This window comes from Anopheles bellator, chromosome 1, assembly GCF_943735745.2.
Source record: "Anopheles bellator chromosome 1, idAnoBellAS_SP24_06.2, whole genome shotgun sequence".
Taxonomy (NCBI): domain Eukaryota; kingdom Metazoa; phylum Arthropoda; class Insecta; order Diptera; family Culicidae; genus Anopheles; species Anopheles bellator.
This window is the reverse complement of record NC_071285.1, coordinates 37994016-38011317: the sequence shown is the minus strand read 5'-3', so window position 1 is coordinate 38011317 and position 17302 is coordinate 37994016. Positions and strand designations below refer to the sequence as shown.

Here is a 17302-nt window from a genome sequence, read left to right as displayed (position 1 = left end):
TTCCTCTTTGATCTTTGAGCGATAGTTTCCGCAACAAAAAACTATACCAATTTCCCTTCAAAATTTACTCTCATTAGGCCCCGTCGCGGCCAAAAAGCATGTTGACCTCTCTCGAGCATTGGCGCAGCACTTTTGGGCTGCCATGAACGAGGCGAGCCAAAAATGTTGCTTCCGAGGAACTTTCACTGCGCCACCGATGGGGTTATTACGGTCCCCCCAGATCCCCCGGTCCTATGTGTCCCGAAAAGCCGAATTCAAACGCCGGGGAACGGGCACCGCAAACGTCGAAGCGACGTTTTGCATGAAATTGGCCATTTTGCGCAAAATTCGAAGCTTGGAAAATCGTTCGCATCGATCGTTGTTCGGTGGAAAGGGAAATTTATGTGACGGCAAATCTGCTGCCGGATCCGCTACCGGTGGGCTCCAGAGCCGCCGGCATTAGGATTATACCTTCGGTGTTTTGCTCATTTCCAGTGTGCCACAGGCCGGGGGGGTCTGCAAACGGTGCAAATGCACGGTGCAATTCGGTTGCCACTTTTAAATGCGGAACGAAATGGATTGAGTAAATGTTTGAAATGGGCACCGAATTTGGCAGCGTACTCCGAACGAAGGACTGTGGCCCAAAATGCTACGTAGAAAGTCGATAAAACATTCTTAACAAAAAAAAAATGGCAAGTTGAGTGCAACACAATACCTCATGGTTATGTTAATACACGAACGTGCTTACATTATGTCGCCTATTTCATATTTCAAAATCAACATTTGCATACACCAACGATTATTTATGAGCTCGAACAACAGAACTTTGTCGTTTTGTTTGCCGCCCATTTAAAGTGCAGCTTCGTCGTCACGACGTTGGGTCGGCCTGCTCATGGCAATAGGTCAGTCGCGCGGTGCACACCCGAACGTGACAGTCGCAGCGGCCTCGGGAACCCACAATTATGGGTATGTCAACCTTTTGCCCCATGACCTACGACGTGTCCCGTGATCTACCACCGTCTGCGAAACGTGCAGTGCCGCAGACCATTTCGCTACACCAATCGTCCTTCGCCCATCCTCCGTTTGGTGGGTTGACAGGATCATGACCTATGATGTGGGTCCCGAGGTTTTCTGTCGTGAATACAGTAACCGATTCGGGTTACCCTTGCCTGTCGAAACTTTCCCCTTAACTAAGTGTAATTAAAACAACTTTGCCAGTTTAGAAATTTGGCATCGGAGTAATTTGGCAAACGGTCGCTGTTTGTCGCCAAATTCTGTGGCCTTAGGTACGTTTTATCACAAGCATGTGTCACGTGAGCGCAAAATCACGTATCTTGTTTCGGCAAGCGGATACCATCGTCCACTTAGTGATAGGTTTTGTACCGCATATTGAAGTGTGATGTTTCATTGATTAAACGTGTGTTTAAAGTAGTTTTTTGTTTGCAGTAGGTTTAGTGGCTCAAAATCGTCTTCTCACTTTACCAACGATTCTGTATACTACTTTTCAATCATCAACTAAATTAATGAAATCAATTGAAATATTGAAAAAAAACGCATACAATTTTCAATCATAAGCTCAACATACGGTACGTAGCACCTACAAGATTGTGACACAAATTAATCACAGTCAGTACACCAACGACAAATCGAGCAGCAGCCGTAAGCTGTTCCAAAATTTGTCGGCAGTAACATTTCAATATTATCTCATAAATAATCCCCATCCAGAGGCAACGGTGAAACGGCGATTTGTGCGTCCAATTCGATTACCAACGGCCAGTTATGGTCGCGGCCGTTAGAGTGCTCGCGATTGTTGACTCGCCTATCTCGCGTGCGAGAATCTCCGAAGACGGCGCTTCCGGCGCAGCTTATGGTGATGGATATGTCTCCATCGTTGCTGATAATTTTGCCTTTTTTTTTCGCTCGATGAACCCATAAAATATCGGCACAGACAAAGCACGGGTCCCGTAGGGCAGCAGGTTTCGTGTTGCCGTGGGCATTAGGAAAAATGATTGGCGATAAAGTAGAGCATTAAGTGCGCGTTGAGTCGCGAAGCTGTGAACTTTGGTTCGATGCTCGTAAGCCGCAGCCGGCAGCGAGCAGCGACCGTTTTCATTTCGGTGAGATCGGAGCAAGATTGTGGTGAAAAAAAAAGTAAACCTCTCTAGCCAACACGGAAGCGAGCATTCAGGCCCGCCCCGAGGGGTTAGCAATTTAACGGTCGACCGGAAGCTCCCGCTAACGCTGCCACGCGACGATCAACGGGAAACGGTTCGCAACCATCACCGCCATGTCTGGCAGGCAGTTAAACTCGGTGGTAAGATAAATCTGCGCCATTTTTATTTCGCTCGCATGCGCCCACATTTCTCAAATCGGATTTCGCCATCTCTCGGATGCACCGCTTCCGGGGCTCCGGAAGCGGGTGCTGTGCGGTGTGCGCCTACATGCAGGCGCACTCTACCTTGCTAACGAAGTCAAGGGGCAAGTTTCGGGAAGAGACTCTGGAACCTGTCGAAAAAATATCATCGCTCCGGATGGGAAATAAAAATCATTGCAATCCTCCCGAAAGTGGTTGTTTCCGCCTACCGGAGTGGGGCAGCCCCGGCCAGGATCGTGCTCGTAAGTTGGCCCAGTTCCGTGGCTCTTACTTTCCCAAGCTCAGCAAACAAGCAAAAGGACGGCTCGATGTGCGGCCCCTCAAAAAAGCATGGGGCCGAGCAAAAGAAAACAATCAACAGTGAATCAAGATTTATTTCCTTCCCCGATACTGGATGGAGATATTTATTTTCCACCAAATGTATTGATTGCTCCCCAATAAGGAAACGGCAAAAAGTGGTGCGCTGCAGGCGTTTGACGTTGGATCCGGTTTCGGTGAGCGAAACGCCTAGACGGGTGTGCGTGAGTTGTGGGAGACAAAACAACGGGAGCGTTGATCCTGCAGCCCATGTACGGGGACGATGGATGATGATGGGTGCCGCCAGTCAGCTTGAGCTATGCTTCTTCGCAACCCGACGAAGCTACCGACTTTTTACATCATCGTTGGGAGGCGTCGAAAGCCTTATGAAAGCGCTAGGGAAGAGAACAAATCCTGGCAAAGAATATTAAAATGCATACGAAAATGGAAAAAAAAAGATTTCATTCCCCCAGCGCAAGCTGACGAGATTGATTCTTGGAACAGCCGAGATATGATTGGCGGCAAATTCTGACACCGAATGTAGCAACACGTTTCTATGTTTTTTTGTGCCCAGATCAACGACAGATCCTTTGTCAGGGGTTACCATACGATGGTGTGCATTTTATTTGGATAATCCTTCGGCGGTTTGTTGAAGGTGTTACGAGCGTCATGTATGAGGTTTGTTTAAGTCAGCCCTAAAGCGGCTGTCAGTCCCTCATCACGGTGTTCGTTTTGCTTTTGCTAAATAATATTGTTTCAATTATTACATGATCCTCGAGCGATTCAACATCTTTGAAAATGCTTGATAACTTTATTTAACACGCTCCGTTGGTTGTGATGCCCATGCGGTCGACAATATGCTAAAATTTGGCCAACGGAAATGCTCATTTCCCTTCGATCAACGGGAGAAGCAAAAACATTTAACCTTTTCGGCCGTAGAAAAACGAGAGAAAACATAAAACGAAGATATATTTCATTCCTTCAACACCCAGTCCTGATCCACTGCCCACCCATTCCGCCGGAAGTTCTGGCCAAACTCATTTATATTCATCCCTCATTTTGAACTTTATTCGGTTGCGCCCGACGCTCGGTGCCGGATTTTCCGATGCCCAGGACTCCGCCCTCCACGGCAGCATATTGGCAAAGAATTTCGTGACGAAAAACATGACTCGAAACCATAATGTGGCCGCTGGTGGAGATGTTTCCTGATGGTTTCCTTCCCCATTCCCTCCTTTCCGGGGGGACTGCTGTTCGGTTTTCTTTCGGAGCCCCTAGAGTAGAGCTTCATCCTAGCGGCGCCTTTTCAACCGTATTATTTACTAAATGCCCGCAAGATTTATCGCCGATCGTCGATCACACGGTTCATCGGATACTTATGCTCTATTGTGTTGTGGTTTTTGTGTGTTTCTTTCATTCCATAATCGCGCCAAAAACATCATGCGCTCCACACCACCCACCCCGATCCCGATTGCGCCCTGGGACGCAACTTCGTCCATCGGCCGGACGTCGGAACTCCGGAATCGATTCGATGCTTCTGTTGACCACTACCGACCGCGGCCGGGGCAGAATCAAATTTCATGGATCAGACGGCGGGACTGGCATATCCTTTCGTCCGGGGCGCAGATGTACACCAACGACGAGCGGTTTGCGATTCTTCACACGCCCGGCTCCAACACGTGGACGCTGCAGATCAAGTTCGTACAGCGCCGGGATCACGGTACCTACGAGTGTCAAGTGAGTATTTCGAGCAACAGTTCCAGCTTTGGGGCACAGGGTTTTGGGTGGGTTTCGGCAGGATATGTGAAGGCTCCCATCCCTCTCCCTTGTTTTCGAGGACCTTCGACGAGTACGACTTGTTTGCGTTTTGTTAAAAGGCCCCATCGGGCTTGTTTGATTGCTTGCGGTCACGGATCATTAAATACACAATTTCTCACCGATCAACGCAAATTGAGTGAATGATTATATTTATGAATAGGAATCAATTGCAATATCTTCATCGATATCAGAACTATTGTTTCAGTAAAGCCCAGTTTTGGATAAGGATTCAGCAAAGTGGTAAATATTATTCGGACGAGATTATAACCGGACTTTTGGAAACCACGCTTATAATAAAATTTCAATTAATATCTGATTTAAATCAATTTGAAAAGATACGTTAGGTTTTTATTTTTACGTATTTATATATTCCTCATCGGGGAATCCGGATGGAAAATAAGATAATGGGATCTCAATAGTCGAAGACACATACATTTTATGTCAATTCAGTCTGAAGTAGATTTATTTTTGAAAGCTTTGTGAAGACTGCAAATACTAGTTCATGAAGCGACAAAGCAGTTTGTGAGCCATTTTGTATAAAAATATGAACACATAGCGACATGATCAAGCACGAAACTTAACAAGCCGCTTTGGAGAACTTTACTCTATCTTCATTAGCTGATATTGTAACATTTCTTTGAAGAGACTTCTTGGAAAATACGGAATCAACAGCATTCGGGCGTAAGGTAACCATTAAGATTTTCGACACTTGATTCTCTGTGCGTCAGTACCAGATGGTGAACGGATGGCAAACTTCACCCAACATGCTTTCAGTTTTCGACAGATCTTAAACACTCACTTACTCCAAGCAAAGCAATGCGGTCTTCAGCCACGAAACTATCCCCAAATCCCGTGGCCCCGACCGTTGCTAGCAGATGCCACCGAAAGAAACTTTCATCCCGAAGCAGACATAAACGCTGGCCGTGCAGTCGTGTTGGTGATGTCATAAGAAAAGGGAAATTTTGCTCACCCTGAAAAGGGAGTATAAGTTGCCGGATGGTGGAAACTAGCTGGCTTGCCGAGAGCTGTTGCTTGAAGAGATGAAAAGGCCCCACGCAACTAGCAAGTAGTGCCGGGGTTGGCAAAAGTTTCCAACCAACAGTCGATGCTCGCGAGGTGGCCAGAAACGTGAGCGAAAATGCTTTTTCGGTGCGAATGGGATGGCACGGTTATGAAAATCGAGGCGGATATGAAGTTTACTAGGTTACTCCAATTCTTCATGCTCTGTCGGTACCGAAACCATTAGATGTGTGTGCAAATATGCGCTGCTTACACGTAACGAATGAACGACTTCGCCGTAACTGCGATATTACCGAAAATGAGGTTTTAAATCTTTTAATCTCTTCGTAATTATATTTCTGCCACTGGGTTCGCCGTAAGAAATATGAAGACCGAGGCCAAATGTTTTCATCTCAAGCACCCACCGACCTTACGGGCGCTGGTAAGGACCACTTTGGACGCTCAATTAAACGCTTCAAAAACAAGCAACCTCGATGCACATCTTGGCACATCAAAGCGCCTAAAGTGAAGTGAGTGAAACATGGCGCCCGTAGGCTGCAATACGCAAAATGAATTTTCGTGCTAAGCAACAGAGCTTACGATAATTGAAAAATGTTTTCAGCTCAGCGGCCCAGCTCTAGGTTATTTTGATTGTAGGTGAATCATTATTTTCGGTACGTTCGTTCTCCCAATTCCTGAGGGAGCAACGGAAGTCGCGCTTTGATTGATAACCTAAAATCCTCCGGGAATAATGGAAACGTTCGGAAAGGTTGCAATTTCGTGCTTCGGAGTTGTAATTTATTTTCAAATTTACTCTCTGCAAGGGCAGTCTGGTTTTGGTGAAAATTGAGTTAGCGATCGCTTCTCATTAGTATGCGGCTCGTTCGTGGTGGGTGTTGTGCCTGAAAATGTCAAAAGTTGAACAACTTTCTCTAACCGCCTCCGCCAAAACATCCAAAACCCACCGAACGCACATACAGACTCAATTAGTTCAATCAACATCAGCAACTCGAAAGTCTTACCAATCGCGCTTCCCTTCCAAATGAACTTGCAGCGGAATGAAATCCTAACAGGTGTTAACCACGATTGGTAACATTACGCAAAACGGGCCACACGTCGGTCGGAATCCTATGCAATGAGATAACTGTGCCCCACGGTATCCCGCTGTGGAAAAACCCCCGTCTTCTGGGGCGCAACTTTCCGGCGTGTAACTTAATATTCCAAGTGCAGCACGCAACGCCAGAACTTTCGGTACGCGTCACGTGTTGGAATACACGTGTTCGAGCTCACCGGTTTCTCTCGGCGATGCCAACGGTGTCTGGAACTAGGGTGTTCGACTTGAAGTTCGATACAAATTCTCCCACATCGAGTCGAACTGGTCGTTAGAGGGGCGCGTTTCTCACGTAAGACGGCGTCAAGTTTTACACGGTTCCAGCCTACGGTTGCTGTATCCGTCCGCCAAGCCCTACGCGTGGTTGATGAAGTAATGTAAACACGCTTGAAAACTTTTCCGTTCTAGAAATTTTCATCGGACCTTAAATCGGTTCTTGACATTTCAAAGTGAGTCTGAGACTTGCAGGCTGAAATACCACCAGCGGAAGAAATGAGGTCAAATTAATTCGAGAAAAGGACGCTACTTTAGGATTAAGAAAAATATTGAATTATAACGATCCGCATTCATTGTTCAAACAAATTTACAATATTGGATGCGATCGTCAAAGAAATTGCCATTCAGACAATCAACATCGAACGCGATTCCGGCAACACCTTAATGTAAGATAGAGATTGGATATAAAAGTATTTCAGAAACACCTATAACATCACGACCACTGATTAAATTGCTCGTCACTTCACTCGTTATTCCTGATGCCTTGGAAGAGTGCCACGTTGCCAAGTAATTGCCTGTAGGTCTTACGATCCTTCAATTCCGAGTGCACGCGAAAAGTAGCAACCCTTACGCAAAAGCTTCGACACCAACGGGTTAGGAGGTGGCCAACACCTTCCACTGCTTAGTAACCGCTTTATCGTACCGTTGGGTAATACGAAACACTTTACCGTGCTCTGCTCAGTACTCTTATTTCATTCTCGGATTGAACTTCGCCCGGGCGCAAAAAAAAAGCTCGAGAGCGACTACGGGGAAGACTTCTTTTCCCTAGAATACTGCTCAAGTTCCCTCCTGGTTGTTCCGGGTGTAGAAAGTTGCAATAAATGTTACTTCAAGAATCGCAGCTCCTTGACGACATTGAAAGTGTGTTGTATGAATCGACCACTCAGCTACCCAGCAACTGAGTAGTCGATTTTATCTTCACCGAGAATGACGCCGGTGGAAATTTGTATCGAATCCGTGAAGTTGGAATAGTATTTGATGCTCTTGTAGCTGCTCAGAAGCAGTCGATCAGTAATCATTTGATGGCATGTATGAGTTCATTCATTTAGCGCTTATTTTCAAGCAATGTGTGCAATCAGTGAAAAATACCCACAGGACTTGATTTTACCTGTACACGAAATTAAACTAAAATTTTAGTCCTCGCTACCGCTACAGGAACCTGCAGGAGTGCATAACCCTGAGCTGTACTAATGTTTTATTACTTCAATCATGAGGAACGGGAGATTGGTGACGTTAGTTTAAAAACGCCACCGAGTGCAGAGGATAATCCTGCACGGGATGGGTTGCCTACGGCTGCCCTCCAGCACAGAGCGTCCGACCAGGATCATTCTGGCGAAAGGCCACCAAATCTGATTACCTTTTACCGGTGAGAACCGGTGCTGGGGCCGCCTAGGAGCGGTTCATTCCACCCTGCCTTACGGTCAATGGACTAATCTTCTCAGCCGGCCGGTGCATGTTCTGATTTCCCTGCCATCGGAACCTACAGCTCCGGTCACGTGACAAAGGAATTACTTATTCATTTTCCCGTCAGCTTTGCCCGTATCATAAAGCTCTCAGCTCTTCCGGCTTTCCGGCTGGGCCAGCATCTCGAGCCAGCATTCCTAGAGCGTCAGGATCGTCCGGGTTTTTTTTCTTTCCATAAAGAACTAGTTTTTCGCCTTCGCCATTCCACACAGCCACTAATCTTGCGCCAGGCTTCGGACGATAATGGGGGAACGGTGTGTCGAAGAAGGAATACACAAAAAAGGACCCAAACAGCTCCCTGAAATTGGGCCTGCGAAAACTCATAACGTTACGCTGGCAGTGGTGATGATGATGGCCCCGAAAGCCACCGAGCCACCACTACTGCACCGAGCTGCACATCACTAGGTACTCCTCGGGTGCTTTTGGTCTGTTCTTTTCCGACCAAAAACTCTACGGTCCTTGCGTTGCTCTCGATCGACGTGTCTGATACCTGCGCTTCTGCTCGTACAGAAATAAAAAGCTTTTTTTCCTTTTTCACCTGTCGACCAACTCCAACTGTCGTGTGGAGTTGGCTTCCTTATCGTGCTTCGAGGGTACTGGAGGCCAGAATCTTCCCTGACGATATGAAGCTACTGGTACTGCATAGGAGTAAAGCAGTTCAAGCTCAAGAAGAAAGCAAAAGCGGTACTTACATAGTGGGGCCGAATTCGAAATATTCTTGTTTAGAAGGCATTCAACCAATCGGACAGTTTTAAATGATTTTCCGGGGATTATATAAAATGCTCGATTGTCTGTTAACGAATATAACTTCCAGATTCGATTAGTTTAATCAATTTCATTAAGTGGTATTCGGTGGCTCAGGGTTTATTTGACTACAAAAAAGTGCACGAAAATGGAACGTAAAAAAACACGGAATAAAAACATGAATTTATACAATTATAAATTCTAATACAAATGATGATGATTTTCTTCTTAACCAACACCAGAACCAAAAACGGTTCAGAACTGATTCATGACGCAAACCGATTCCGAGCCAAATCATAACCGTTTCATGAACAAAACTTAGTCGAGTTTTGCAAACCATCATTTCTGTAATCGAGAATTTTGGATTGTTCTAAATGCTAGTTTGAGAAGCGTGTACAGAGTGGCAATGTATGATCCTGCTTCAAAAATGTGAATCCTAATTCTAATGTCATCATCCCTAAGCAACTGGCTTCAAGTAACACCACAACAAATGGCGTGCTTTAATAGAAAACCCAATCACAATAGACAATGGAGCGTTAAAGCTCAGCCCTCCATCGTTTTGCGGGCCACAAATCTAACGCCCATACATCTAACGCTCACGATACGAATCGCAAATCGCGGAAGCAGCCGTTACCGAGAATAAATCAGTGCAGCTACCACGCGCCGTAGTTACGACGCTTGCCGAGCGAAAACTACATCCATTTCCATATTAATGCAAATGTAACAGGTGCAACTACCCACCGCCATCAACTGGCATCAATTTATGCGGCAAGAGGGGACGCAGGCTCAACTACCGTCCGGCGGGGCCAACCATCCGACCGACATGCTGCGACAGGAGATTGATCGTAAACCACAGTTCCCGAAGCGTTGCGCTTCGCTATGCTTCACGGCCCGCAGCCAATGGACGTGCGGCTTGTTGGTTGAAGGAAATTGAAACATAACTCGATTGCAAATTTTGGTTTACAGGACGGTGTTCGGTGCTCGGTTCCTATTGCCGTTGCGTATCTTGCGACACTTGGTGTGAAGGACGTCACCTAAAATTGCAACTTTGGTCAGCCTGTCGGAAGATTGCTTTTTCGATGTCAAGGACAAGGACACGACTGCTTTGCGGGTGGCAATTTCGCAACCACAACGATGCTCACACGTGCCAGAGGCTGTGCTAATAACTTCCGCCGGGATCGAGATAGTCCGGCACTGGAAAACGACGCTACTGGGAATGGAGATTCATAAAATTAAAATACTAATAACTCATCAAGAATAATTGTCCATTGAGAAAAAATACTCAAATAGGTGTCTGTAGTTTTGATGACGAGTGCTGTAGCATTTCCTGTGACTACGTTCTTCACCGAGATCATGCTAAAAACCGAATGAGAGCTTGTCCTTTAAGTTTCTTAGGCAATCTACATCCTATGTCCTTAGCCAGAATCCCAAGACCGGCTGAGTGCTGCTGAAAATTTAGTTCATTATGCTATCCTTTAAACCGAAGCATCTTTCGGTTAAACGATTCTTCGTTCCGTTTTTCGAGTATCTTCACCATGCAAAGTGGAACCACTAGCTGCGCGAGTTCACTTTCGAAGCGTCTTCAGTTCGATGCATAGCGATTTGCAATTTAAATCGGGTCGGCACTCGGGTGTGAATTGCGCCCGTTGCAGCGGTGGGCAGCATAAAAGTGTGTTAACCCTGCACTGGGTGGTGAAAAAAGAAAAGTTTCCACTGCGCCGGCTATCGGGCCACCTGATCTGAAGCCGTTAGCATGAGCAACGGGTTCGCAAAGTGTTTGCTAAGTGAGTGCAAGCGCTACTGCTCCTGACACGCTGTGCATTTGCGGCGGGTTAACAGACGAACCCCTCACACTGAAGCCCGCTGTTGTGGGGCCAAGATGCTATCGCCAAAGTTCCTACCTGCCACTGGGCACAGGTGGGCGATGAGTTCACCAGAACCGGAAGCGCAGCAAACAAAAATCAAACAAACAAAGCACAAAAAACCGGAGCGAAGTGGTTCCCGGAAATCCCAAAGAAGGATATCCGGAAGCCGGCGAAAAGGACAACGGCCGTGCCGAGCGCTTGAAAAGGCCAACGAAGGATGGCAAACACCGGAGACGCACGGACGATGGCGGACTCCGGTGTAAACAGTACTTTTTAAAACACTCATAAATCACCGGCTTCTTGTGGAGCGTAAAAATGGGCGAAGGCTCCCTTCGGGGTACGGGACCAAGTCGGGGCCCGAAAATTATCTTCTAAACACACGACACTCGCCGCCACTCGGTGGCTGGAGCTGCACAACATCTCACGGAAGGATACACGGCCTGGTGACCGGTTCCGCACGAAGGACCGCGGCACGCGTTCCAACGCGCAACAGCAGAAGCCGTGCGGTCGTTTGCAGGCATTCTGGCACTCCCGGGCTTCCCGAGCCCGGATGTTGGGTTTGTGGATTTTCGTTGAATTTTAATGTGGCCTCCGGAGCAAGAAGGCGCAAACTAAGAAGAAGAAGAAAATCCCGAGAATTTCCCGAGCGTTGTGGCGACTGGCGATGCTGTGGCCTAAAAATGCATTGAACGAACCTCCTCGAACGCTACGAAACTAATGCGCCAGTGGGCGTCGACCCAACGGGAAGATAAAACATGAACATAATAGCATAAGAGAGGCGAGCTGGCCTGGCGACCGGCAGAAAGGAAGCGTTACTTATTCATTCATTTACTTGTGAGCCTTTTCCACGGTCGCTGGCCACGAAACTGCCGCTCACGCATCCACGGGGGGGCCCGAAAAATACACTCTCTTCGAGACAAATGTAGCAACATATCCACCGTGACGTAGCATGCCCCCGGGCCGGACGTTTGTCTTAAATTATTCAAATGAATACATATGAGCGGCAAGCCCGGGAAGTTGCGCTGCGCTTTGCTTCGTCTTCTATCGCGCTTTTAACCCTCCCAGTTCGGCCAGAGAAAGACGTTCGCACTGGCGTCACAAGAAACGTAGCGCCGGCAAACGGAAACCATCTTCGGAGCACGGAAAACACGGCAGCTCAGAGCGGGCGGAGCACATAAAGCATGTTGCAGAATTTCGGTCCAGTTTTGGTCCGGTTTTTCAGCCAAGCCGCCCGACCGCTCGCCCCGAACAAATGGGTTCGCCAACAACGAAGCCGTTTGTTGCGAGGTGGTGTGCGCGGCTTTGTCTGGACCCGGAAAAATCGGAACTTTCCATCGGAAAATGCTCACCGGAAAACTACCGGTTGGCGAAAAACCCCGGAGAGCGCCCCGGAGCTGACCGATTTAGTTGCTAATTTTTCCCACCCAAAAGAAAGTACGAAAACCGAGCCCGAGAATTTCCCGGGGCGAGGCTGGCGTGTTGTTGGCGCACAAAGTTTGGCTCATTTCTGTTGAGCTTAACGAGAATGTTTTCCTAGTTTTGTTTCTTTTCTGCTCAACGCTGCTCATCGGTTAGAAAGTGTGGTCTCGTTGCTGGTTTGGTGATAAAATCTACTACCAGCGTTGCGGAGCCGTGTGTTTGTGCAGCATGAATTGTGGATTACCGTGGCAACTGGTCAAGAAGTTGGTGGAATTAAACTTCTCGCAAATTGAAGGAACTGAGGCTCCGGCACCGGTGGTAGGATAGTTTCGACGAAGGCGAGCATGCTTTTGAATAAATTCAAAGAAACGACCCAAAAGCCGGGCCAAAGTTTGGTGCAAATAATGAAGGTAAAGAAATAATGTAATTGCACTCTTCCCCAAAGCCATCACCAGACTCATGTTGCTCTGTAAAATGTACATGAATGGCGCTTTGGCCGTAGTCGGAACTGACGGCTATAACTCATTCTACGAATAATCGTAATCTAGCCACATTAAGTTGCTACACCGGATGCGGTCGATCTCTTTTATTCGTTGTAAAAGAATTTATCACATTCGTTCACATTATGAAATTATACGTGGAAACGAACGACAACAGAAAAAATTAAGTATTTTGAAAGATGTGTGACCATGATGATGATGATGATGATGATGAAAGAAGGTGATCATGTGATCAATCAACTAGTTTTCGGTGCAATTTTTCACGTTGCCAACGAACGATGTTTGATGATTTTTGTTATAAAATATTTAAACGGAGCAAAGTAACAAGCATTGTATTCCTATAATGTGGAAAGCTTCTTTATCTGTATGAGGAGTTCGATAAATTACTGAGATATAATTGCCACTTGTGTCTTCAGAAACTAACTTTAGAAAGCAAATCTTGTGCTTATATAAAATAAAAAGTTTAATTTTTGAAAGTTCATTTAAAGAATTCATCACGACAGATTCTATGCGCATCAAAACGAAATCATTTCCTTAGGAAACCTGTCTTCCAAAAATGCTTTTCAAATAATTATGTTAGGCGTCTTTGCGATGCATTTATCTACGGTTGGTAATTATTAATGAAGATATAACTGTTTTGCAACTGTGGCATACGCTGTGTAACACAAACGCTGCGGTTTTGATGTCTATTTTAAGAAATCAAAAATTCCATCTCTTATCTACCTTTCTACATATTTTATTTCTTTAAATCAAATTTGCGCGAAGCGAAACTCGCCGCCCGCCTGTAGTTAATAAACATCGAATGATTCACGATTCCCAACGACTTGGCAAATGAGTTCGTTTCAAAGATTCATGAATTTTTCAAAACATTTGACGGACTCTGGCAGAAGATATTTAAATTCAATCTGTGAGCACCTCACCGGCACCGTCCGTTGTCTTACGGGCTGCAGAAGAAGAAGGGGTTCAGCAAGGCGCGCCAATAAAACTGCTGACCTCACGGCTTCGACTTTGACTCGCGCATCAGGGCGAGTTCTTGCGCCTCGCGAAGAGCCCATTATCGAGAGTGGAATCACGTTCGCTCACATTAAGAAAATTGACGTTACATGTTTGCTCTCGTGCCACCCACTCAGCGATTCTTTACAGTTTGCTTTCTGTTTTTTCCCCCCGTGAAATGCCGCAGGGCGAAAGAATTTTATGCTACGCTAGCACAAAAGCTTTCATCGGCCCGTCATGGTGGCGCTAAATATACCGTCGGCGTTGGAACGCTCTGATAAGGACCCAGTGCCTGAACTGTGCGCGTGTGAGGAAAAGTGCATACAGAACTAATTTTTTTCCATAAAGCGCTCCACGATCAGTCTATAGAAGAGGCTTTTTTTTATTAGGTTGACGAAAGAGTAATATTGCCATACTCATTCTCTGGCTTTGGTGGGACTTTTGTGCGAGGGCTTAATTATGTAATCCTGGTGCCAGGTGCTCTGCTGTATACTAAGGATAACGATCTAATTGAAAGATTGCCCTCGGCAAACCTTTTAACTGAACAAAATGAATTTAATGGCCCACCATACTGCAAGTCAAAACAACTTTAAGTATTCGCTCGAAAGAAAATTCTTCAAAATTACTCCATGTTCGTGCAATTTTCTGCAAGGCTCCTGAATTGGTCCACTCTTCATGGGGCAAAGAACATTGCTCAGCAGAACAGCGTCTCGTGTTGAGGGCCGCCGCTGCTTTTGAAAGAGCAATTCAGAAGCAGATGCACATTAAGGGCTGCATACTCTTGCCACCGTTCGCCGAACGTGATGCGCCCTTTGCCACACTTGCAAGGTTGTAAACCCGCGGTGCCCGACGAGGGCAAGCAATGATTGCAATTTTCATCAAGCAAAAGATGATTAATTGAGCGTCTCGTTCCGTCGTATCACTTCCGCCCGCGATCACGGTCCGCGTGATGACGCGAACTTCGTAAGGGGGCACGCTCTTATGATGCACTTTGAAAAGAAGACCACCGATGATGCATCGTCTTGCCACGGACGCGGAAATTACAACATGCCATCCCCTAGTCAAGGCACCCACCCGAGCGCGCATACACCCAGCAATCGCTAAACGTCGTGCGAAATGATATATTCCTTGGCGAGTCACCGGAAGATGCAAATAAGGAAACATCCCCTTGCTTTTCTTCCTCGTTCCGGCAACGCTTGCGCCTGAATGCAATATTTTGCCACATGGCACTTTACAAACCCGGCTGGATGGTTACATTGCAGCGGTAAATGGCAGAGTCATTACAGTGGTGTGCAAAAAAAGCCAATGCATGCCGTGCCGTGATTGCTATTTGTGAAGTAGTCTGAAACATTACCATCTATGGCTCATTTGGTAGGAATTTTACACACAGTCACAGGTCACCAAGTTGTAACGTTTGTAAGTAATCATTTAACGCAATCAGAATTCATAAAAGAGTTTTACGATGGCTTACCGAAAAGATAGTGCATGAAACGATATCAGAATTTGACTTCTAAGAAACACGGCTTCATCACATCAAGCGGAAAAGCTAGTTATGTCTCTGTTCTAGTGATTGATGTGATTTAGTGATTTAGTGATTAGTGAGTTAGTGAATGATGTGATTTAAGTTTAAACCATATGGTATCCTGTTCGGATAACGAATCAAGTTCAACGGAAGTAAACTTCCCGATATGAACGAAAGTCCACTCTAACTCTGGTTACTTGTGGTCAACGCACAGCGTCGCAGTGCAATAGTTGGAGTGCAAACAGTGGCACGTTCAACAAACAACATGGTCGGGCAACAAACAGACCCGTTTCGACGACAACCTGTGTAGCACTATAAATTCGTCTTTGAAGTGGTTTTCATAAGTGCAGTCTATTAAATGGTGAACGTAGGTAAACTACCTACAACTGACCCATTTAGGTATAGTAAGGTACAAGACTTTGATTTAGGGTTGCACATATCATCTCTATTTCAGCTATAGAAGAGCTCCATTTGCCTCACATTTACTTTCAACACTCTCAATATTCACTCTTTTTTCTGTACTCTTTTAGTAAAGTCAAATGATTTGTAATAATACATTTATAGATTACTTATTAGTATATTTATCAGGCATGATGAAGTGATATTATATATATATTTATCAAAATATCACATCACATTGAGTAAGGTATTCACAAAAAAGACAAAGGTTCCCGTCTTCAATAACCAACACAAAATTCGCGTAAACCAACAACATGCCCATGCCCAACAACATGGACTGTAATGTGAAGAAAAATACAAACCGGTGTAATATAATTTTCCGCCTGGAGGCGTTCTGCTTCGTGTGCCTGAGGATTAGCTGGCAAAGATCAAACGGAATAATTGATTTGTTTTCATGCAACAACCACGTCAGTATGAATCTTCCAAACACAACGCTCCGTACCCAGGAGAGAGCACAGGCATTAAAAACGCCCTTATGAAATATGTTAAAATGGTTGCTGTAATACACAAAACACTATTTGGAAGCTTGAATATTTAGCAAGTTTATTCGAAAAAAAAAATTTAGAATAAGATCTGGTTTTCCTTTACACGGCATTTTCTTTAACCGTTTTATGTTGCAAAATACAATTTTTCACACGTCATTGTTATCAATATTGATCATCGCCCAATGTGATCACACTGGGGAGGATAATCGGCAAATTTCCCGGTCAATTTCATCCCTCGTGGAATCTTGAGACATGATCAAGATTTGTATAGCTTCGCTGAGAATTTCTTCATTTCCCTCACGATGGTTTTCCTGCTGCTTCATTGTTTTGCGCCTTGTCGATATAACGAACCACGGTGCACAATGGTGCCGCCACTGAACCAAAGCCTTCGCACGGAAAAGCACAATGATAATACAAATATATTTTCATCAAACCACCACCATTGTTGGCGTGATACGCCAAAGACACCGAGCGCCGACGATGAAACCCCGTTAAATCCAAGGCTTCGTCTTCCGGCTTTTCGCCGGTACCGGTCCCGGGAACCTTGCGGCATCGCGTGCGCACGTTTTCACGAAACGACAATCATATTTATGCTTCTGCTTCGGTAGCGAATGCGTAAATATTTGCAATATCCGATTACGATGAATAATAAAACGCGCATGAGCGTGTAGCGCCAGCTCTGGCGGTGGATGCTGGCCGCTCGGAAGACAGTCAGCGTGCGGCGAAGCGACTTAGAAGCGCCGACGGAGAAGACAGGACATCCGCCGGCAGAACCTGGAAATCCGGCGCCATTGCCCGGCGCCTCGGAAAGCTTTCAATCATATCAATATTTAACAATATTTTTGTTTTGCATCATTATGGCCTCCGGTTTTCGGCTTTAGCCTCGTGCTTCGTATAGTTGATTAAGATAAATATGTATAGATTTTTTTTTATTTTTGAAAATGACAAGTGTTGAGATGAGTTAAGAAGAAAGGGATAACTTCGAAAAAAAAAACCTGTG

At 45.8% G+C, this 17302-nt stretch overlaps 1 protein-coding gene across 1 annotated transcript in view; it reads left to right on the top strand.

Moving 5' to 3' along the window:
• LOC131211675 (hemicentin-2) overlaps window positions 1-17302 on the top strand; it is a 104751-nt gene that overhangs the window by 38096 nt on the left and 49353 nt on the right. Inside the window, exon 4 of the mRNA XM_058205253.1 lies at window positions 4217-4384. Within this exon, the coding sequence (XP_058061236.1) occupies window positions 4217-4384 (168 nt within the window). The remainder of the gene's footprint in view (window positions 1-4216; window positions 4385-17302) is intronic.